Genomic DNA, 23046 nt, shown 5'->3' with positions numbered 1-23046 from the left:
GCTACATGTTGCTAGAATGTCGGGACATTACTCTTTCAAATATTCAATCCCATCTCACTGCAAAAAATTTACAGAGATATGACATCCAGAGATATTTGGCTACACCTTATTAGAAATTAATTGTCGGTACACCTACAAGAATAACAAACTCACAAGAATTTTATCAACAATAGTAGAAGAAACCCTCAAAGTCTTCAATTATAATTCGAGTATATTATTAACTACTCTGGAAGATTCCTCTTCAAACAAAATACAAACAATGTTACTAAAATCGTTCATCAACAAAAATGAACAGAGCTAGACAGAAGGCTTTTCAAGATTGTAAGTAGGTACCTAAGAGAAGTTTCCATCATAAAAAGTTTTTTTTAGAATTGGAACATTGCAACAATCTTCCTCTTGAAGAATGATATTCATAATGTGATGATCCACAACTCATTCATTTCAATTCCAATATTACAAAACAAATTATAACCAAGTCTCATTGTAATATTAATACTTCTCACGCAATTACTTCATAATTATCAATGTATTGATAGGTAAGCTACTGACTATTTTAGGATTAATATTATTTTTATGAGGTGACTGACGTTTCAAAATTGCGTTTTTAGTTCTATCTATATGCAAGCAATTAAATTATTGTATACAATATGGAAGACACTTTCATTTTTCAACACAACTACAGTATATGAGAAATAGCTCACTTACTAAATTAACCAACTAATGCTAGGAGAAATTTGATCTAAATTTTCACAATAATACTCCACACTTCATCAAAATATTTGCAAACATGAGTTTTATCATTTCAATTAGCAATTCATGACTATAAAAATGCATATTTGTATTATTTATGAATAATGGAGTATAATACTAGCCATAACAGCCTAATTTTAAAGATTTTTGGAGACTTTAAAGGATCTAACAGATGTTGAGCATTTTCTCAAGACAGGTGGCAGGATACTATGATATATAGGACTAATCGTGTCAAAAATCACACATGACATAATTTTGGAGTTATAATTTTCACAAAATGAATTGTTTTTTTTTCTCTTACACTTAGTAATGCTTCATCATGTAATCTGTAGAATCTTGAAAACATTAAATATCCAATCATTCTATAAAATTGCACTCTCTATCAAATTAGATCTCTCCTGCTTGTTAAAAACTGTACAATACTATATTTCAAGTGTATTACTTTTTTAACAAAATTCATGTGCTATACTATAATAGCATGTTTGGTAATTTTTTGATCTCAATCTATAATTACATGTGAATCCATGGATGTAGGTGTCTCAATTGATGAATGATTTTAATTGATTGTTCTTAATCTATTTAGATTGGAGAAATGTGAGAAGTAAGCCATTAAAAATAAAACTATTTCATAAATCGACGGATTGTCTAGTTATCATCAATGCATTCTACATTGTCGGTTATCAAACAGTCGACAGATTAGTGGAAGAGGTGATGTCATTTGAAGAAGGTTTACCCTCCATTGAGATCTAGTATATTGTCATTAGACAAATTTGTGATTGTGATAGCTTCAGTTTTTTCTATTCAATAATAGTTCCATTATTAAGAAGCTTGAGGAGGTCAGAATAAATGAGATTATTGAAAAGTACCATCCAAGGGGGTTTGGATGTGATGTTACAACATACTGTTGCAATGATGTTCAAGTTTTATTTAATCCTAGATATAATGTACAAATCTCACAAATGAGGGTATAATCTCACATGAATATACAGAGTGTTTCAAAAAGAATGACCCAATTTTGAACAGTTATATTTATTTTAAAGAATTATGCACACAAACCAATCTTACATCAAATTTCTCACAGAAGTATCGAGTTTATGATGATGTATTATAAGTGTTCTATGTGCCTTCCTTTTGAGGCTCTAGACTGTAGCCAAATTCATCCAAGACTGTTTGCAAGATGTCTTATCTACTGCATCAGTTATCTTGGTTTTCAGCTCCTCATTATTAAGTGCTAAGGGAGGAACATGAACAAGATCTTTAACGTTGCTACTGCCATAGCACTTGATATTGAGGAGCTAAAAACCAGGATAACTGATGCAGTAGCTACAGTCCGAGAAGACATCTTGCAAACAGTCTAGGATGAATTTGGTGCAGTCTAGATGTCGTCCGAGCCTCAAAGGGAGGGCACATAGAACACTTATAATACATCATCATAAACTCGATACTTCTGTGAGTAATTTGATGTAAGATTGGTTTGTTAGCATAATTTTAAAAATAAATAATATAACTGTTAAAAATTGTTTTATATTCATGTGAGAGTATACCTCATTTGTGAGATTTGTCCATAATATCTTGGATCAATTAAAACTTGAACATAATTGCAACAGTATGTTGTAACATCACATCTAAACTCCCTTGGATGGTAACTTTCAATATGCTCATTTATTCTGATCTCCTCAAGCTTCTTAATCATGGGACTATTAATGAATAGAAAGTACTGAAGCTATCACAATCACAAATTTATCTAATGACAATATACTAGATCTCGATGAAGGGTAAACCTTTTTCAAATGACATCACCCGGTAGATTGAGCAATTTGCTGTATTATGCTGTAATTTTTTGGGGTTTAAATTATTGTGTTGGAATGAGATGAGTTTGGTACAACTTAAATTCTTCCAGTTTGAACTTTGGATTCAGATTAGTGATGAAACTAACCATGCTCGACATCAGAGTGCCAGCTGGCCTGACTAGACAGCGAGGCAGGACTCTGGCCGTAGTAAGTCATTTCTCCAGTGGGGCCCTTCTCCAGATCTTCCTCGGTGGAACTTAATCTGCGCCTCTTGTTTCGCGGCTCCACGGGGCTTTGCGTGTTACGTGGTAGGGAGAGCGGACCTTCAAAAAACAAACCGTACATAAATATCATGTGCAAATAGTTAAATAATAGGCTATTCGTTTCTGACCTGAGGAATCATACTCACATACCCAACAATTCTTTGTCAAGAGTTGCCAAACGAAACTAAAGTTTTAAATTCCAAATTTCAATTCAAGAAGAATATTTTAAATTATTTGACAAATAAATATATTATTCGGTTCGCGAGTTTTTAGATGAATGACTTTTGATTATTATTTTTTTACTGCTTTCCTCCCTCGGATCCAACCTATCTAGCTAGACACAAGGTAATAAGTTAGATCCAAATTGAGTGGATTCAAAAACTTACAGCTTTATAATAGTTACTAGACTTATTTAGTGTCTTATTATGTATTTTATGAATTTGTTAGTGATTTATATCATTGAAAATATGTTCAAGATTTAAGATTCAAGATTCTTTATTGCCAGAACAACTTTACATTGTATGAGCACGTCAAAAAATAATAACAATAATATAACACTTGTGAAATAAAAGAGAAATTATGATATAAAATTAAGCATTAAGATAATAGAAATCGTATAATATATGAAAAAATTACAATAACAATTTGTCTTAGTTTGAAACAAACTACAATTCATATTGATAATAATTAATAAGTTATTCAGTTTTACCAAAAATTAAAAGGTACATGTTGCATAATGAGCATTGATTATATTGAACACTGAAGATACTCATCCACCCAATAGTAGGCACTGTCTGTCAATTTATTTTTTAAAATCTGTTTGAATTTATAGATTGGCAGCTCTCTGATTTCTAAAGAAAGATTGTTATTTGTATATGTTGAAATGTTGAATGTTGAAATGTATATGCTGACAATGCAGAGGTTCTTTAAATGTTGTAATTAATATTGTAAACGAATGAAAATGCAAATAAATAATTTGAATTTTGAGTTACCATGGAGTTATATAAAATGGGAGTGTATTTTGTGTATATATACTCTTTCCTGTATAGGGCTACTTGTAATATAAATATGAAGAAAATAAAAATCTCAGTACCCTTTTTTAAAATATTTTATCACAACATGTTTCGGTCATTTATGCCATTTTCAAGTGATATAAATGACCGAAACATGTTGTGATGAAATATTTTAAAAAAAGGGTACTGAGATTTTTATTTTCTCCATATTTGTGTATATAGCCTACCAATAATGTGTTATATAGTAATATAGTATGAAGAATATACCAATGTGCTATACAGTGTTATAATGTGAAGAGTATAACAATGTGTTATACAGTGATGTAATGTGAAGAGTATACCAATGTCCTATACAGTGATATAATGTGATGAATATACCAAGGTTCTGTAAGTGATACAATGTGAATAGTATACCAATGTGCTATACATTGATATAATTTGATGAATAGTGATCAAATGTACTGTACAGTGATAAAATGGGTAATGTGTTAAACTGAAATCCTAGAGAGAAATGAACATTCTTCTATGTGATAATAATTCATTATTCTATGTGCTGTACCGTGATAATTATTATTCATTCTTCTCATAATTAAATCAACAATCCATTCATGAATATAATGTGAGAATAGTAAGTAGTCTATAGGCCTATAATTCGTTTCACGAGTAGAATGTAGAACACACATTGAAAACTGAAAAATCATATCTATATGGAATTTTCCCATAGTGAAATCGTTTTATAATATATAGTATATTGAGGTCCACGTTATGATGGCAGTGGGGGAAGATAGGAGAACAACGTTGCCGATCTTTGGTCTTGTCAATGCCTTCTATAGAGGGTAGCTGATACAGCTTTATTGATGTAATATTAACTGTTCATTCTCGTTTAAAATATTCAATTATATTTTATGAGGCAAGAAATTATATTTTTCAATTATTTCATAATGAATTGAAATAATTAAGATGAATATTTTGTTAATTAATTATTAATTCTACATTGTTAAAAGGCGATCTGACAACAGAGCAGAGCAGGAAAGAGATAGCGCTATCCGCTTTGTTGAATGATAGACAAGGATGGCAATAACATTGCTAATGAAACACTGCAATTATAACGTGGACCTCACTATAGAGAGAAATGAACATTCTTCTATGTGATAATAATTCAGTCTTCTCATAATTTAACCAACAATCCATTCTTAAATATAATATGAAAATTGTATAGGCCTATGATTCCGTTCACGAGTAGTATGTAAAACACACACTGAAAACTGAAAAATTATATCTAAATGAAATTTATCCATGGTTATATTCGTGTTATAAATTCGGCACCTGATTAAAATTGGTTTGCTAGCCTTTTCTGTCATAAGAGACAGCGATGTTTCAGTTGTCAACTACTCTCGTAATCACCCCAAATAAAGTTAAGGTTCCTAGTTAGCAGATGACACCATACCCTTTACAACATAAATTGCGAGGGAAGAATATCGACAAAATAGAGAGGGTGATGAGGGTGAACTACAAATATTATGTAAGTAGCAACCTGACCAATATGTACCTAGTGGTCTCAGAAACATGGTTTGAACCATATGGTGAAAATTATCATCGCCATGACAAAAAGGGACATCATAAAGTGTCTGCACTGCACCTGTTCTCCAACACTTTAACAGTTTAGAAAACTATTATCACCATACTGTGATCGTTGTAAGTTGTGAGAGAACAGTTAGTTTTCATATTAGTAAGGGATTTAACATTTTTTAACCTATTGTTGAAGTGATACATATACTGTAATAATTACCTGCTATTAGTTTTAAGTTGAGAGTTACTATTATATTAACAATGGATACATTCATAGAGGAAATAAAACTGTTGCTAGCTGTGAATCATGACCTTAAATAATAGTTGAAATACAGTTGTAGTAACAAAATACCTGAACTTATCCCACGACTCCATCAGTTAAACATTTCCTTTGAGGAAAATATTGATATCCCAGGTTGAATTGACTGATTTTTCATTCGTACATTATCGTATATTATGATTTGCGATTGTAGCTGGATAAAGAAAATAACATGAAGCAATTTCCACCCAGCAATTACAGTATCGGGAGCGCTTTTTGTTCTATCATACATGTATTGGTATGTGAATTACATTTGAAAATAAATCCAATCAATTAAAAACATCTCATATAAATCAGTTATCAAGAATATTTCACTTTTGAAACTTGAGTTCTGTGAGAATATCTCAAACCTATAACGTAATTTCAGGGACAAAGCAAGAACAGAAAAGAAATTTCATGTTTAATTTTATTGAAAGTAATAAATTCGACATTAAGGCATGCTTTTCAATGGTTCCATTCCCTCTAGGACTAAAACAGATTATTACTATTTGTTCATAAATGAGAGTTCACACATTGGCAAATAAAAAATATGATCAATGATTATATTTTACTACCCAGAAGAGTCAAATTTCATTGGAAAACAGGCTTCAAAAAAAATCACTAACAAGGAGGTAGTAAATAGACCACTGAATTAGAGATCGTGGGTTGAGGTTACATAAATAATATATTTATTTAAATTCAATTTGAAAAAACAATGAGTTTCATTTCACTATCCGAGTTATGGAGAAAAATTCTCTGATAAAAGTTTTATTAAATCGGGGAATAAATGAGAAAATACATATGAATGATGAATTGAGAGAATTAATAATTATTATGAAAACACCAATTTGAAATATTGTCAACCACTTTTTATTATAATATATACAGATCCAGGTTTCGTGGCTTTACCAGCCACATCTTCAGCTTTTACTACTAGTAGTTGTAAACAAACAGCTGAAGTTGTGGCTGGCGAAGCCACGAAACCTGGATCTGTATATATTATAATAATTTATTATAATAAAAAGTGGTTGACAATTTCAAATTAGTGTTTTCATTATGGAAGAGTACCACAAACAACATCACTCACAACACAACTGTAAAGAATAATTATTAATTACACTGTGAAAATGAGGAATGGATCAATTTAGAAATACAAGAAAATGTTGATAAAAATTAGAAACATATACTGACTGTAAGCTCCTGAAGCCATCATGGATGTATGGTCAGTGGCGGGTGGAGTATAACTACTACAGTAGTAGCTGGGACTTTCAATCTTAATCACATTTATCGGTGGCTGCATACCGTTCGGGTTATGAACAATGGAAGCTGTAAAAACAAACATTCATTCATAAGAAATCCATGCATAACAATCACTAATTTCATATACTGGTACTGGTACAAATGATAGATAGGATTGAGAGAAGACAACAAATAAAAAGGCTGAGCCCATAGCTTCCCCTCTCCCGAATTTTGATAAAAACATAATCCCATAATTTATTTTATTTTTTCTCATTATTATTTTTATAAGAAAGCACTGACCGAGAGAGAAAAACTAAGGATTCTCCTTGTACTATTTCTCACCCCAATTTAGATAACATTTTAATCATTACAAACAAAGGCATGTCCTCATAAGAATTGGAGAAACACTGTATGAAAATGTTTTTGGCGAACATAAACTCATTATAAATAGTCATTTGTAATAAAACTTATGCCAACCTGTGGCGTATTAGCAGGCCACAAATCGGATTCTATAGTGAGATTCAAGTCAAAATGTTTCATTTTGACTCACTGATGGGAAGCATTGATATTACCATAGAGTAAAGACGCCGTTAAATAATTTGTCCCTTGATTATTAATTTGTATCTTGATTATTAATTTGTCTCTTGATTATTAATTTGTCCCTGATATAACTTAAGAGTGCCATCAGTTGAAGTGCATCTATCTATAATAGTAGTCCTGTAATCCCCATATGTCACATAATGATTATTATGTACTATCTGCTATGTACTCTCAATTTTCATCGAATCAAATAGCTTTTTATTCACAAAAACATAATACAAATTTATAAAATTCATTTACACATTTAACAGTGAATACTCTCCACAAAGACCTGAGTCTGTGAGTGGAGAGTGAGTTGTTTCAAGTTGATTGAGATTATGTTCTCATGTTTTGTACATATTATAATAAAAACTATTGTAATTGAATTTCCTAACATTCTTCAGCAAATCAAAGAATCTAAATTGCACACAATGAAATTCCATAATGGTTATTAGTATATACAGACAAATATATAAATAGTAGCTATTCATTGGAAATGGCAAATTCACTATGAGTTTAAGTTCTGAATAAGAAGGCGGATTGAATCAGTTGCTCTGCAGCATCCCTGCCAGTTTCTAATAACCATCTAATCAAATGTTGCTTGTAGGTGTTAATACTGTAATTTTCCGAATGTTTTAAATGATTGGGAACGTTTCTATACAATATATGGCAAATGTATTTACTATTGTTTTTAAAGCAGTTATGTTCATCTACTTTATTCTGAATCAAATCAATTTGAAACAATGTAATCAATGTGGAAAACTTGAGGTTTAAAGTATTGATTGTTTGTTATTAGAATAGAAATGATATGAAAGTGAGTATGGGTGGAATGTATTCTTACCAAATGGGGTAGGCGGTCAAGTAATGACCGCTAAACTATTGGAATCAAGAACATTGACCTTGCTGAATATAGCAACCTCCACAAACATTCTGCCGGTAAAGGCTGTACTTCAGTGATGCACTCCAGATTGATTAACGTTAGGTAAATTGAATAAAAGCTAGCAATTGCTAATTCTAAGTCAGTTTTAAGCATATGCTGGGATTCAAGGCACAATCTGTAGTGTAAGCTTTAGAGTACACAATCGATACTTATCTCAAGAGGATACCCTATATTGCGGAGCTATGAGTACAAAGTCTTACTGCCAGAATATTTTATTATTCCCTGAACTAACAGGTCAAAGCTGAATTGATCATATGAAAACAACTTGTCACAACTAATGACTAGTTACCAGTTAACAGATTCCAGCGTTTCAATCGACTCATTGTACCTACAATTGTATAAGTTTACAAATTTTAACTAAGTCCTGATTTGAATGAGAATGCAATGCTTCAAATTTGTCGATTAATAGGGAATTTCAAACAGAAGATTTTCATCAAAACAAGAATCATGATTTTCCAGATTGCAATTATATCTTTGTGGAATGAGGTTTAAAAAAGTATATAGTTCATATGAAAACTATGAATGAGTGACATGAACAAATGACACATATGGAAAAAATCAAGATTTTGAAAATAATATTTCAGTTTCAGAGCTTTATCAGTTCCACAGGTGGTATGGATGATGATACAAACACTTAACTTCATAACTGATTTGGACTGAAGGCAGCCAGTTCACTCTAAAACAATCAGTCAATTCCAAAATGATTCAATTTCACAACAGATTTCAAATTGATGCAGTGAAGAGGAGCTTGAAAATATCATTCAATGAAAAATAACTATTATCGTTCACATTTACTTGATCATTATTATCCATGAATGAATAAAATAAAACTGGATAGCAATTTCTCTCAATTTTCTGTTCACACTTACAACTTCTACAAAACAAATATATAACACCGATACTTGTTTTAAATGATATTCAGTATCAGTATAATATAGTGAGGATAGCATTGAAGCTTTTCGCTGTTTCTTGACTTGCAGTTCCAGTATTTTCCATACTGTGTAAACAAGCAAATAAATAGAGAATGAGCCTACAGCTGAAGCAGGATGAGTGACTAATTCACACCAGTAGCTCAATGCTATCCTATGGAAGATACCAATCTATAGTATATAGTAGACAATAGATACTAAGAGTATGTCCTATATTATGGAGCTATAATTAGAGAGTGTTACTGCCACAATATTCCATTATTCCCTGATCTTTACAATGCAAGAACAAGAGTTAGGAATCCAGGAAATTATCTTCCGTTGATTAACACTGTGATTATAATTTATCGAGCCTGAATCATTAACTGGAATAAATTGAAACAGGATCGGTGTTAGTTAGCTACAGGAATCATAGCTTAGAACAAACAGCATGTTAGTTTGTTACTTGTTCACCCTCTCACTCTAATCCTACTGCATTTCCCTGCAACCGACGCCCACTCATATTTTTTGTCGCAATTCAATAGCATTTCACAGCATCCAGCTAAATCGGCTGATTTGAAAACAGGTTTGCATACTCTTCGCCAAAGCTGAGCTATCAATAACTGGTTACGATCCGCGGTGTTTACGATCGATTCAAGACGGTTAACTAACATCTGGACGTAATTCAAGCCCCAAGTCAAGCAAACATCCAAATGTCGTATTTTTTTGCAGTTATTGATTAAAGGGAATCGAAGACTCTTAAGGAATTCTACTTAATTTTGTTGTTTGTTTTCCAAGATTGAAGTTTATTTATTGAAAATGTCAGAATTATAGCAGTTAAGTTATTGATTGAAGAGAGGATACAGTGGTTCTCTCCAGACTTCCAATGCTCAGTTGCACGTCTATTATATTAAACTGTGATTAACCGTTTATTGAAGCTGACATTCACTACTCATATCGACTCTCGTAACATTCAACTATCATTTAAATGTAAATTGATTTTTTATATAATTAATACTAAAAATATGTTATCTATAACCTATTTTTATTTCATTTACCGTATGTATCTTATACTTTAAGGCCCAATATTTTCGATTGTAACACAGCTAATCTTAAGAACTGCTCCCACACACGGACGTGACAGTCTATGTGAGTTTTAATATTCATTTAATGATATTGTAAAATTGTGTGATACTTTATTGAAAAAAATTTAATCACAGTTCAATAAAAAATAAACGCACTTTATTAATACGGTAATTTAATAGATAGAACGTACAATCAGAAGAATGTAAGAAATTTCATGGTATATTATTTCATATGGAATTTTCGAATTGAAAATAACAGAAAGTTCCATTGTTATGGGTAAATAATAGAGAAATAAACTGGGCGGATAAGTGATACAAGAAAGTGAAGACGTTGGAAGACAAGTGAAGTAAAAAGTGAGTGGGAGAATCAATAACAGAGGAAGACAGAAAATATAGTAGACCTGTACAAGGAGCTGACAAGGTTAGTGAGAGGGTACAAAGTTTAAGTTGAACTTTATGAAAATACAAAGTGTGAAGTAGTGAGAGTGGAGCAAACAAGAGTGAACGTTTAATCTAATAAGGAGCAAAGTTTAAATATTTGGGATAAAGAAGAACACCGTAAGAAAATAGAAGAAAACGTTGAAAAATTAAGTTTGCCTAATCGTAGAAGGATAGAACAGTAAGAATAAATTTCCTATTTCTCTATGGTTTCATTAAGATAGAGAAGAAGAGAGTATTCCCAAAGGAAATAAGAGGGAAAGTAAGAATCGAGAGAAATAATATTGTCATGTAAGAAAGAAGTAGAATTTAATTGAAAAAGTTTATTACTATTTTGAACACGATAACATAATATGTTGGAGTCAACGTAGCACCGGAATATATTTCATAAAAGGAATAACATATTAAAATACTTTTTCATAACTAATGATGGACACTGTTAACTTTATTTTGGACAAAATTACACGCAGTTTTCACCAAAAACAAATGTCAACTAACGTATATGTGCAAGCTTTTTTCAAATGATGGAAATTGGGTCACAACCACAGAGTATAGAACGTATAGAGCAAGCTTTTTTCAAATGATGGAAATTGGGTCACAACCACAGATTATGGAACGTATAGAGCAACCTATACTCTCTGATCACAACACAAATACAAATGAAAATTCAACATTTACTGAAAACTTGATGCAGCAGAAGAATTGAACGAGTAGGGAGTATAGATTATCGAAATCAACAGAAAGGAAACAATTTTCTGAAAAATATAAAATAGAAGATTTTCATTAGTCGAAGTGATAGTTCATTAGTTTCATTAGTAAACAGTAATATCCGCTCTGAATCTTAACCAAACTAATATGGAAAGAGATAAGAGGCAAGAGGGATGCAAAACAATTTGAATTTGAACCGATTTATATAAGAGAGGAACAATGTAGAAGACTTTGGAAAATGAGGGAAATATTAAGCAGTTCGAATGACTAATAAGTTTAGACTACAAGACAACACGAATTAGTTTGGTATAGTTTGACGGCCACATTCTCCTTTTCGAAACCTATCAAATCTATACATTCATTCTGTTATCCATCTAATCCTTCGCAACGTTGTTGGTCAACATTTTCCTTATTCTGGAGACCTTGAAGCGCATGAGAAATGTATTGAGACTTTTAATGTAGCACGTGTATGATAGGCGCATATTGAAATATTGAATGACAAAAATATCGTATGTTTCCAATAATTATTATACTCGTAAATGCATATAAATTTAGAATTTATACTTGTATCAACAGTGTATGGAAAATATGAAGGCGCAATAGTGTTTGTACTGGAATATTATCCACATAGAAGATTAATCTCTCTGAGGAGTGAGCTGTTTTGCCTTTCAAATTAAACGTTTCAACTGCCTTCAGTATATTATATATTTTGAACACGTGTAAAAATTATCACCACCTCCTCACAATACTTGATTTCTTGTATATTAATTATTATTTTTCAATTCTATTTATTTTTTGTGATTTTATAAACGTTTTATTCTACTCGTGAAGGATTCTTTCCAGTAATAGAATAGAATAGAATAGAATAGAATAGAATAGAATAATAGAATAGAATAGAATAGAATAGAATAGAATAGAATAGAATAAATAGAATAGAATAGAATAGAATAGAATAGAATAGAATAGAATAGAATAGAATAGAATAGAATAGCATAGAATAGAATAGAATAGAATAGAATAGAATAGAATGGAATAGAATAGAATAGAATAGAATAGAATAGAAAAGAATAGAATAGAATAGAATAGAATAGAATAGAATAGAATACGTTAATCCACCAATTAAATTTAATACAATTCAATGTACATTAGGTGTCATCAAGAATAAAATCCTATAAAACTACTGAGTCAATTCATACACATATATTATAATCACACAAAATATGTATTTACTACATCAATGGGCAAATTGAAAAATTCCTATAAATTATATAATGGGTTCTCTGTTAGCAGCTTTTTAACTTGTGTTTTTCAAGTTACTTGTGTAATTCAAGTTGAAGAGCAATTATTATTTTTATAATACCTAATCATTACTTCATCACTCATATTACATATTATCCAGCTATTATTAATAGAACGTATAGTATTTTGTAAAAACATTTCCACTACTGCTTTTCCTGCAGCACTTGATTAATTCGCACTATCAACCTCACACCTCTCCATTTGTATTTGTCTCATACCTTTATCATGATCATATTATATTTGTCCTTAACTTTAATTTTATCATACCTTTGTTCATCTATATAATAAGAGAGAGTAGGGTTGTGTTTGTTGGTGTGTTCGTTTGTTCGCATCAAAACATGTCAACTTGTTGATTGCATACCGGAAAAACGGGAATGATTTAGATCTCCTAATTTTGAACATAGATTCTAAAAATGTCAATCTCGTGCACCTGGAAGCCCAAATTTAAATTTTCCTTCTAGATTTTTCAGAATTAATGTTCAAACTTCATTAATAGTACATACGATTTCATAAAAAAATCACCAAATCATATGGTCGGAATTGAAAAATGTTATTATATTAAAGAACTGGATTATACACGTATAGTAAAAGGTATACGTAAAGTAGTATAGGAAAATTATGTTTGACGCATCATCACGTCTGAGCTACTGGACTGATTCACTTGAAATGCTGCTTATAAATTCTTAATCAACCGAGGATTCTTATAGGTCTATTTTCAATTCTTCTGGATTTCATTACGTCAAGTTTTAAAATAGACCCTTGCGAAGCACGGGTTACCTGCTAGTACTTATATAATTGCCATTGTCATACATTTATACACTTCTAACCATTCATCTTCATATATTCTACTTATATTTGAAATTGAATTTCATATATCCTGGTAAATTTTATGATGCAGAATGCATTCTGACCTCGGTTATTCCGTGGAAATATTTGCAGTACCGAATCAGAGTTGAAACCCACAAAGCGCCGGGACCGTCCGAAGTTAAATGGGATGTATATGATTCCAAAATCAATATCTCTTAATCGGAAGAGTAGCCGAGTGTATTCAAGCTCAACCACCTTAAAACTTAATAACTTTTGAAATAATTGAATTTAATCTACCATACTATTCGCCTTAGTTAGCTCACTTTGCCAGGGTTTTTAGTCGAAGTGTGTGAGCTGAGAAGGGATGTATTACCAGAGAGCATTGATACTATAGTGAGGTCCACGTTATAATGGCAGTGTTTGATTAGCTATTGTATTGCTATCCTTGTCTATTATTCAACAAAGCTGATAGCGCTATCTCTTTCTCACTTTGCTCTGTTGCCAGATCGTTTTTTAACAATGTAGAAATATAATTAATTAACAAAACATTCAATCTTGACTATGAATATTCATTATGAAATCATTGAAAAATATAATTTCTTGCTTGATAAAATATAATTGATTATTTTAAACGAGAATGAACAGTTAATATTACATCAATAAACAGGTATCAGTTACCTTCCATAGTGGACATCGACAAGACAGAGGATAGGCAACGTTGTAATCCTATCTTTCTCGATGAAAACTCAATTTCCCGGGTCGCCATTCCAATTTGATCGAAATCGAACTTTGGATATAGGCTTATCTCCGGGAGCTGAACAAAAAAGCTTCTATCGAATTTTCTGTGCGAGGCTTATTTAAATGTGTCGAAAAAATTTGTGGGGCTCCAGGGGTGCCAGGGGGGTAAAATTTTTGTGATTTGGAGGTTTTCCCATAGCCTCCAGTGAGTTCTCTGACTGATTTCGAGGTTGGTTCTGCGATACAATCAGCCGTATTGGCTGAGAATTTTTCGTAATTTTTTGTCTTTTGCAGCTTTAATATAATAAGATTACCTTTATATCACTAAGCTATTTATTACTTGTACTACTCCAACTACAAGAATAACTCAGAGAGGCAGACGCTCTCTTATTCTCTCGAATTTGCCAATTCTAAGCAAAACCTTACTAGCGACTCATATATTTTCAAGATTATATAATCATAAATAGAAATTGAGTTACCTTAAATAGTGTTATTGCCTGATGGAGTTATGGTTTCTACATAGTATTCTATGTTGAATCAATATCAATATGATTGACTGTAATAAGCTCAATAATATTCGTAGCCTACTATAGTTAATACACAGCTTAAAACTTCACAAATTTCTACAAGTTTCATGGAAACATTAAATAGTGTTATTGCCTGATGGAGTAATGGTTTCTACATAGTATTCTATGTTGAGTCAATATCTATATGATTGACCGTAAGAAGCTCAATAATATTCGTAGCCTACTATAGTTAATGCACAGCTTAAAACTTCATAAATTTCTACAGGTTTCATGGAAAATCTTATTGCCTTTTGAACAGTCAATTGATTGGCGGCTCTATTGAATTCCAGAATTATATTTGATTCGAATGTGTTTAAGAAACTACAATTTTAAAAACTGTAACCCAACAAATTGATCTATTTTGCTACACTAATTCCAACAAGGTTGAGGGGGAGTTGACCTGGTTCAAAAGTAAAATTTCAAGAATTAATCTGAACCGAAAATCAAATTTGAAAAGTTACTCTAGATCAAAAACCAAATTCTATGCAAGTGTATATAATTTCTATGTATGATTGAATATTGATAGATATCAATATTGTGATATTCGGTGATGACGACAAATACGAGGTTTCTTGATTGATTCGGGAACCCTAACCGATGATTCTAATTCCAACCGTCACCTGAAGAAGACCAAGAAGCAGCGACCACGGGAGGATGGAGTGGACAACTGTGAGGGTGTACATTGTGGCTGGTGAGTCCCTAATTCATTATTAAGCTTGAGCCACCCATTGTTTCATTTTGACCAGTCCAGTTTAATCATTGTAATTTCCTCTTTCAAATTTAATTAAAATCTTTCAAATTTTGTTTCAAGTTTTAAAAGTCCTATTGGAGGAGGCCTTCTGCCTACTCGAAACCCTGAGACACAGAGATTAAGTAACTGATTAATAGTCAAGTGTATTCAATGTTAGCACATTGTTAATATAACCATACATAAACTAAGTTCATTTATAATTTATTATTCTTTTGGATATGAGTATTTGAATATTTGTAAATGAAGTTTTGACTATAAAGTTAATTTTATTATTATAGACTTAATTTATTACTATTTTGAATTTATCCATTTCTTTAGTCTATAGAGTTCAGAGATTACCTATTATTGTTGGAAAGCCACTCGCCAACCATTTTACAATTTTCAAGACCGTTGATATGTCCTATACTGCACGGCCAATGCCCCGAGATTGATCTTAGTATTTTCTGTTTAGATTTGAGAACATTTTTATTTTGAGTTTATCGTGTTGCTACTTGTTCCTCTTTAAATTATGTGGAATAAAATCTTTGATACTATTTTTGTCATAATATGTGTTTAGATTTAAGAATATTCTCTTATTTTGAGTTTGTCGTGTTGCCACTTGTTCCTCTTTGAATTTTGTGGAATGAATTTGTTAATACTGTTGTTGCCATATTTTGTGTTGAGATTTAGGAATACTTTTATTTTCATTTTGTCGGGTTGTCACTTGTTTTTTTTTTTTTGATTCTGTGGAATAAATCGGTGTTAAAATCTTCTTGTCGTCCTCACTGTATTCAACCAGCGTCCTGCACAGTCCAACACCACCAGAAGAGAATATAATTCTGGGAGTCATCGACCCCAGCTGATTACAATGAATTTAATTTTAAATTTGATGGATAATGAATTTAATTTTAAATTTGATGGATAATGAATTTAATTTTGTATTTGGAAAACAGGCCCAAGTTGTCAAGCAAAATGGCTGAGTAATAATAGCTCCAGAAAGATTGATAAAAAGAGAGTGTGGAATAGTTGGGAGGTGGAGGAGTATAGGATGAGGAAGAGGAGGAGGATGATAGGAAAAGGTGGAGGAGGAGTCACCCAGTGGAAGTCATATCAGGGTACGCGAAAGATAAGGGAGAGCATGCATCATCCATTGGAGCACGGGACATTTGGCTTTCACGCAACCACGGCTCTTTTTCAACGCATCCCCATGCGCACTGAAATCTCGCTCTGTGTCTGGTCTCTGGTTGGTTTTCACGCTATATTTTAAGACTAAAACCATCCCAATACGTGTGTGCATGTATGCATAGCCGCCCGAGATTATAGTCCACGTCGCAGCATTGAAAAAGAAGTCAATGAAGCTGGAAATTTCATAATTCAACGAAATTCATAATCGTTTACGAATCGGCCTATTGACGTGCAATATTATTGTACAGTACATTAGGTTACTTCTTGTAACATACAAATGTAATAAACACAAATATTAGACTCTGCGGCCTGATGCTATAAGTGGGTACAGTACTTAATTTATGTTTCCAGCCACACACTTTTATCTCCATCTTTTGCCTATCTTTAACATGAACACATCTCATTAATTATAATGTTGATTAATATTGAGCATATATATGAGCTTCTATGCTTGTAACTCCCTCCAAAGACTCATTTGTAGAATGTCCAATATAATCGATGAGAACATTTGAATATTGCATGAAAGTGTTTATTGTAATGTCTTGTCCATGCGTATAGTATTGTCTTGTTTTCATACAACAGGAGAATTCTGCAGCTCAAATTTCATCAAAAGAATAGAACGATAATGTGAACTAAGATGCAAAAAACACACAAAAATCCAACCGCCTCAACGAAAATTCTTCTTCGAACTCCAAACGTAAATAATATCCAAAGATGATGAAGTCTTGATTCATAAAACTATGTTCCATAACTTCACGATTTTTACTGAAATATTGACTGTTAAGTAGATTAATTGTTCCTTACAACTAAATTCTGAATTGATGACTGCATGCCGGTATTCGATTAATGAATTATTGTGAATTATTACAAAAACATGTAAGAATGTATCGATAGAGCTGAAGTTATGGAGAATCTCAATCTATCAACTGCTACAGGTACTCTTGCATTGCTCATTTCATCAATCAAGAAAATGAAAACTCTAAGACGACAGTTCTACAAGAATCTAAATAATTATAATCCGTTCACGACCACTAAACCCAAATAATATACATTCAGAAAAACAAATATTCCAAATCAAGATTCCTAATAAGATAGAGAAAACTGAGATTATAAGACCATCAACAGAAATCATAAACGAGAATAGTCATTCAACCAAAACCTATGATGGTATGGAGAATAGAAAGTCATTTTTCTTTAAGTAGTTTGAAACTGATTGCGATTTGTCATTATTTGACATTCAAACATGAAACATTATTGACAAAGTAAGACACCAACGAATTCCAAAGTATTGGACCAGATAATAGAATTTTCAAGTATGAAAGATCCAATAGTGAATCCAAATAGAAAGATCCAAAATAATGAGAATAACTGAATATTTTATATCGAGGTAATTCAATGAAAATGAGTTTGATGTTAAAGTTTCAAGCAATTTTTATCACTAATGGCATTCGAAATAATAAATTTGAACCGAATTTAAAACCGAAATTAAGAGATAACAAAAACAAATTTTATTAAATTGATTGATATCTCCCACTGGTCTAATGTAAGCTCATTTCCATTGGGATGTATACTTCAATATAGTGAGTTAAAATTCTAATAAGCCCTGTTCTCATGAACGCCATAATTTCCAGTGCAACAAAATATGAAATCAATTAGACTAAACATATCCATTTAGTTTGAATATCCATGAATATTGAGTTAAAATATTATCCATTTTTGAATATCCAAGTATATTGAAATCTCTGTAGACTATTAAGAATCAAACAAACATATTGAAAACCCGATAGTTTATAAACTAGCCAGTACTAGAACATTCAAATTAAAATTCAATCCAATGATAACGGATGATCCAAGTTTAGCTATACAAACAGGAATTCGAAAAAAATGTGGAAAAAATCTCAATACAACTCAACAGGAGAAGAAACTGAAAACCAATTCTTTAGGCTATTGCTAAATAGCTTATGTTGTTACCAGCATCACTCTTGACAACATAATCTTCCATAAACGTTAAATTTATCACATTCATCAAATCTTAATTTCTTCGTAGTTGATGTGTCATCTCGAAATGTTGAATTAATGTTCTCGCAGGGAAGAGTGTGGCCAATGTAGATACTTAATTTCTGCTTGGAATTACATTCAGATTCTTAATACCTATCGAATACAGTTAATGATTCAACAAACTCTTTATCCCGGTATGTCAGTATTTCCACACGAGTTTTAAAATAAGGGATGATAACGAATACCTTATTATTGATTAGAGTTGAAATTATTACAACTCTTAATTCATCACGATTTTCTTGAAGTTGTGGGTACCCTATTCAACGCCAATCAAACGTATGACTAGGCAATAATCGGATAAATTAAATTATTAGTTTACAGAATATTCCAAGTACCAATCAACTCAAAGTCAGTTTCGTTCAGATTATCTAAGTTGGATGATCTGGAATCGCGATTTCCAATACTTATAATACTAGTCATTATTATTCATACTGAGAAATTCACAAATCAACTATTATTGAATGATACTTATTGAATAACTACTGTCCTATCTCTACAGACATATTTATAACAATAACGGTATGAGACTCTGGGTATCGTCAGAAAACATAATTTTTTGAGTCTTTTGGTTAGCCTACTTGGAAAACTTAGCAAATAAGCAAACGTTCAATTGAAACAGGTATTTCATCTCCAGGTCTGAAACCACAATAATATGATTTAATCAATAACCAAGATTTGAAAGAACATTAATTGTTGAAAGACGTCAAGAACAGTATTTCTTGAAGATGGAAAGAGTTGTCATAACAGTCTAGAGGAAACAGAACAAAAGGACCTCAAATTTCAAATTTCTATTTCCGATATTCCCTACTTATTCCGGAAAAAAACAAAATATGAAACAGGATGAGGACAATTTCCTTGTTGAATATGATTCAGGATAATTTCGACAGTTTCCACTACTATGACTCTATGTCAGTGATAATTATTTATTGGATGAATATGTATGAATGTTTAGTCTAATCTAATTTAGCCGGCTATTAAAAGGATTTTGAAATTTTGTGAAGGTTACCTTTGGAAAGCCTCCACAGCTCCTTTGAGCTGAAGACTCCGGTTGCGAGGATGGTGTCGTTGTGAACAACCCCGTTGTACGGATTGTGGGAATACCCTACAACATGACAAAACCGAAAATTACTAAAATAGTTATCAAACAGCATAATTAAAATTTGATACATAAATTTATAAAACGTATTTCCGAACTGCAATAATTGAGAATTACGAATAAAATTTTCTGGTGAGGTAAGATAATATTGTGGAATCATACATGAGTTTAGCTTCATTATCATGATTGAGCCTTCTAAGTATAGAGATCTGAGAGCTGGACATAATATTTTTGCTTTTATCATACTTTGACAGTTTACTTAGAGCCCTTCACAACATGGCTTTTGTTTGAATTGAAACCTTGCACCATACTCAGCTGATTCAAGACCTTACACTGAGTCGCTGAATGAGATATTATTTTTCAATGAATCTCTCTGGGAAAAACAGAATATGAAATAAGAAATGTGGGTGTATTTGGTCAGATATCGAAAGAATACATTCGAAAAGGATATTGAAGGAACACTTTAATATGTATTAAGTTGTTTGTTTTTTTCACGAAAAATTTTACTTACGATAATTTAAATAGAATAATTCTCAACTTAGCATAGTAGTAAAATAATTTGGGCCGGATTTAGCAATTTGGCGTCCCTGAACCTATTTTCCCGCCCCGACTCTAGATACAGTTACTCTCCTAGAAACTATGTCAGTCCATTTAAATGTTAATTGCTTGAACACTATTCCACGATTCAATTATAATTATTATTACCTTTATTTCAATATACTAGTTTGTTATGGTTTGTGCACTTCAAGAATTTTAGAGAAAAATAAATTCAGCGAAGAAAGGCAAAACTAAATTGAGACACTTGAAATTGGCTATGCTAACATAAGCCACGCCTTAAATTCAGCGAGCAGTCTCATTGGACAATGACGTGCATGTGACGTTTTCAAGCTGCTTGCTTCTTATTGGTGGTGAGCTGTAGAGGTAAAATGGAGACTGATTAACCCATTGACCAATCAGACAGCTCCATAGCTTTGAAATTATTGGATTAATAACAAAGTTACTCCTACATTGATTCCATGTTATTGCCCTAGTTGGGTTAATCAAGTGAAATTTGGTTTGGTAAACAATTTGTTACAGATATGAGGGAAATTTATCAATGTTTTCACTGTTACTATGCCATGATTTTTTTTCAAAATATTGCTATACCGTATTCAATAAATTCACTCCGTGGAATTAATTATAAAACATTATTATAAATAAATATTGAGATTCTTAAATTGACATATTCCTTGAAAGAATTTATTCAATTTTCAAGCTATTCCCACAAAATAATCGAGCTCTTGATGAATTTTCAAGTCGTGAAGTTTTCAATTTTCCTTCAAGGAATTAGATCACTGATCTTTTGACCAATATGCATTGGCAATCAGCATACAAAGAGAGTATTGAGGAGGACATTGATTTGGGAAATATCAATCATCAGAATCATTGATCAGTTGCGATCAGACCAGGATACAACGACACGACCCGACCATACTAGTCTATATTTGAGAGTTTTACTTCAAAGTTGATGATGAGTTGTTGAAAACCTGCAAAATTATTGCTAAATAGGATTTTGTGAATGTATTTGTTTCAATCATCGTTGAAATCAGATTATTTTATAAGCCTGATCTTACCAAGCATTTGAAAAATAAATTGAATATCGGTTATTCGTGGTTATTTTTTGTTTTTGGTTTTACCTCTCTCTGGACATGCAGCCTCTGGGAGCTCGCTGCAGGTCCGGGCCTATTGGGACATCCAGCCCTGAGAATTGTAAGGTAACCAACAGCTTCAAATATTACCCGAGCATGAAACTGTCAGAAAAGTTGCCTAGCGTGAATTTAGAAGTAAACTCATTTATGAATCTATGTACTCAAGGATTTCTTCACCACAAAAATAATATCACTCACCTAAAAAGGCAGCATGACACATTGTAGCACAGCATGAAAGCATGGTATAGTCTCTTCCAGGTGGATTGGAATTGAAATTGAAATTTATTTGCCAACAAATTTGATAATACCAAGAGTTATTCAACTTGATTCCTCATTGAGAAAGCTTACTAAATTCATAACTTACGTTGAAATGGGCGAATTCCTTGTGAAAACAGGCGAATTGATTTGTTTGCGATCGTTTGGGATGAGTTTCTGGATAACGAGACTAAAACGTAGCAGGTGTTAGAGTTGTTTCTTCACAAATCTATCGTATTGAAACTGAACACGATGATAGGAGTATTCGAAATTCCTCTTCAATATTACTATCAAGTATAAGTGTTCCAGAGAAGTTTGAAAGATTCTCCAATGCTACTGAAATGAAGCAGGATTTTAGGATTAATATTATACAATCAGAACTTCCAGCATCCTACAAGAAGTTCACACCCGTACTATTAATTTCCATTCTGATTCTCATATATAAAGTACTACTCATCAAATTGAGTATTATCTTAATTTGTTGAAAAAAGATACTATCAAAGAGATTCAAGACCCATATTGATTAAATTTTTCATAAATCCTAGGACTCACCAATTTGCCAGGAGGCATCACCATCAATTTAAATAATATTGAGAACTGCCCAATCGATTTGAAAATTTTCCACAAAGTGGAAGAAGAGTTGAAGAAATGTGGAAGCCTGGTAAAAATATTACATGTGGAATAGACTACGAAAATTTATGCAAAACTAATGACAGTCACTGGAAAGTTATACTGGACCAAATTATATGCGGCTTGTATGTAATCAAAGATTAGCGGCCCTAATCTTGTATGTTCTCGTTTTATTTTCATTTTGGAAAAATGTCATTGAGTTAAATAGATGTTAAGCTAGCTCGCAGCAAAAAAACCCTAACATAGCTAGTTGGAGTTGATTACTAGATAAAGAAATGAAGTACCTGAAAAGGGTTCACTTTAATCTGCCAACATTCCTTGTGAATTCCAATTCTTACTCGAACAGTTCTGACACTCTAATAAACAATGCAACAGCAAAATTTGAACTAGCTGATCTGTGGAGACGCTGTTTGTCAA

At 32.0% G+C, this 23046-nt stretch overlaps 1 protein-coding gene across 11 annotated transcripts in view; it reads right to left on the bottom strand.

Moving 5' to 3' along the window:
• Positions 1 to 23046, bottom strand: part of LOC111044890 (nuclear factor 1 X-type) — a 300946-nt gene that overhangs the window by 31272 nt on the left and 246628 nt on the right. For 7 of the 11 annotated variants that reach the window (XM_022330149.2, XM_022330148.2, XM_039442402.1 and 4 more), the window contains 3 exons: positions 19967 to 20062; positions 6875 to 7009; positions 2687 to 2863 (listed from right to left, as the gene is read on the bottom strand). In XM_022330149.2, the coding sequence (XP_022185841.1) occupies positions 2687 to 2863; positions 6875 to 7009; positions 19967 to 20062 (408 nt within the window). The remainder of the gene's footprint in view (positions 1 to 2686; positions 2864 to 6874; positions 7010 to 19966; positions 20063 to 23046) is intronic. The other 4 variants (XM_039442406.1, XM_022330152.2, XM_022330151.2 and 1 more) reach the window with 1 other exon arrangement.

This window comes from Nilaparvata lugens, chromosome X (genome assembly GCF_014356525.2).
Source record: "Nilaparvata lugens isolate BPH chromosome X, ASM1435652v1, whole genome shotgun sequence".
Taxonomy (NCBI): domain Eukaryota; kingdom Metazoa; phylum Arthropoda; class Insecta; order Hemiptera; family Delphacidae; genus Nilaparvata; species Nilaparvata lugens.
The sequence above is the reverse complement of the archived record's forward strand: the minus strand, read 5'-3'. Positions and strand labels throughout refer to the sequence as shown.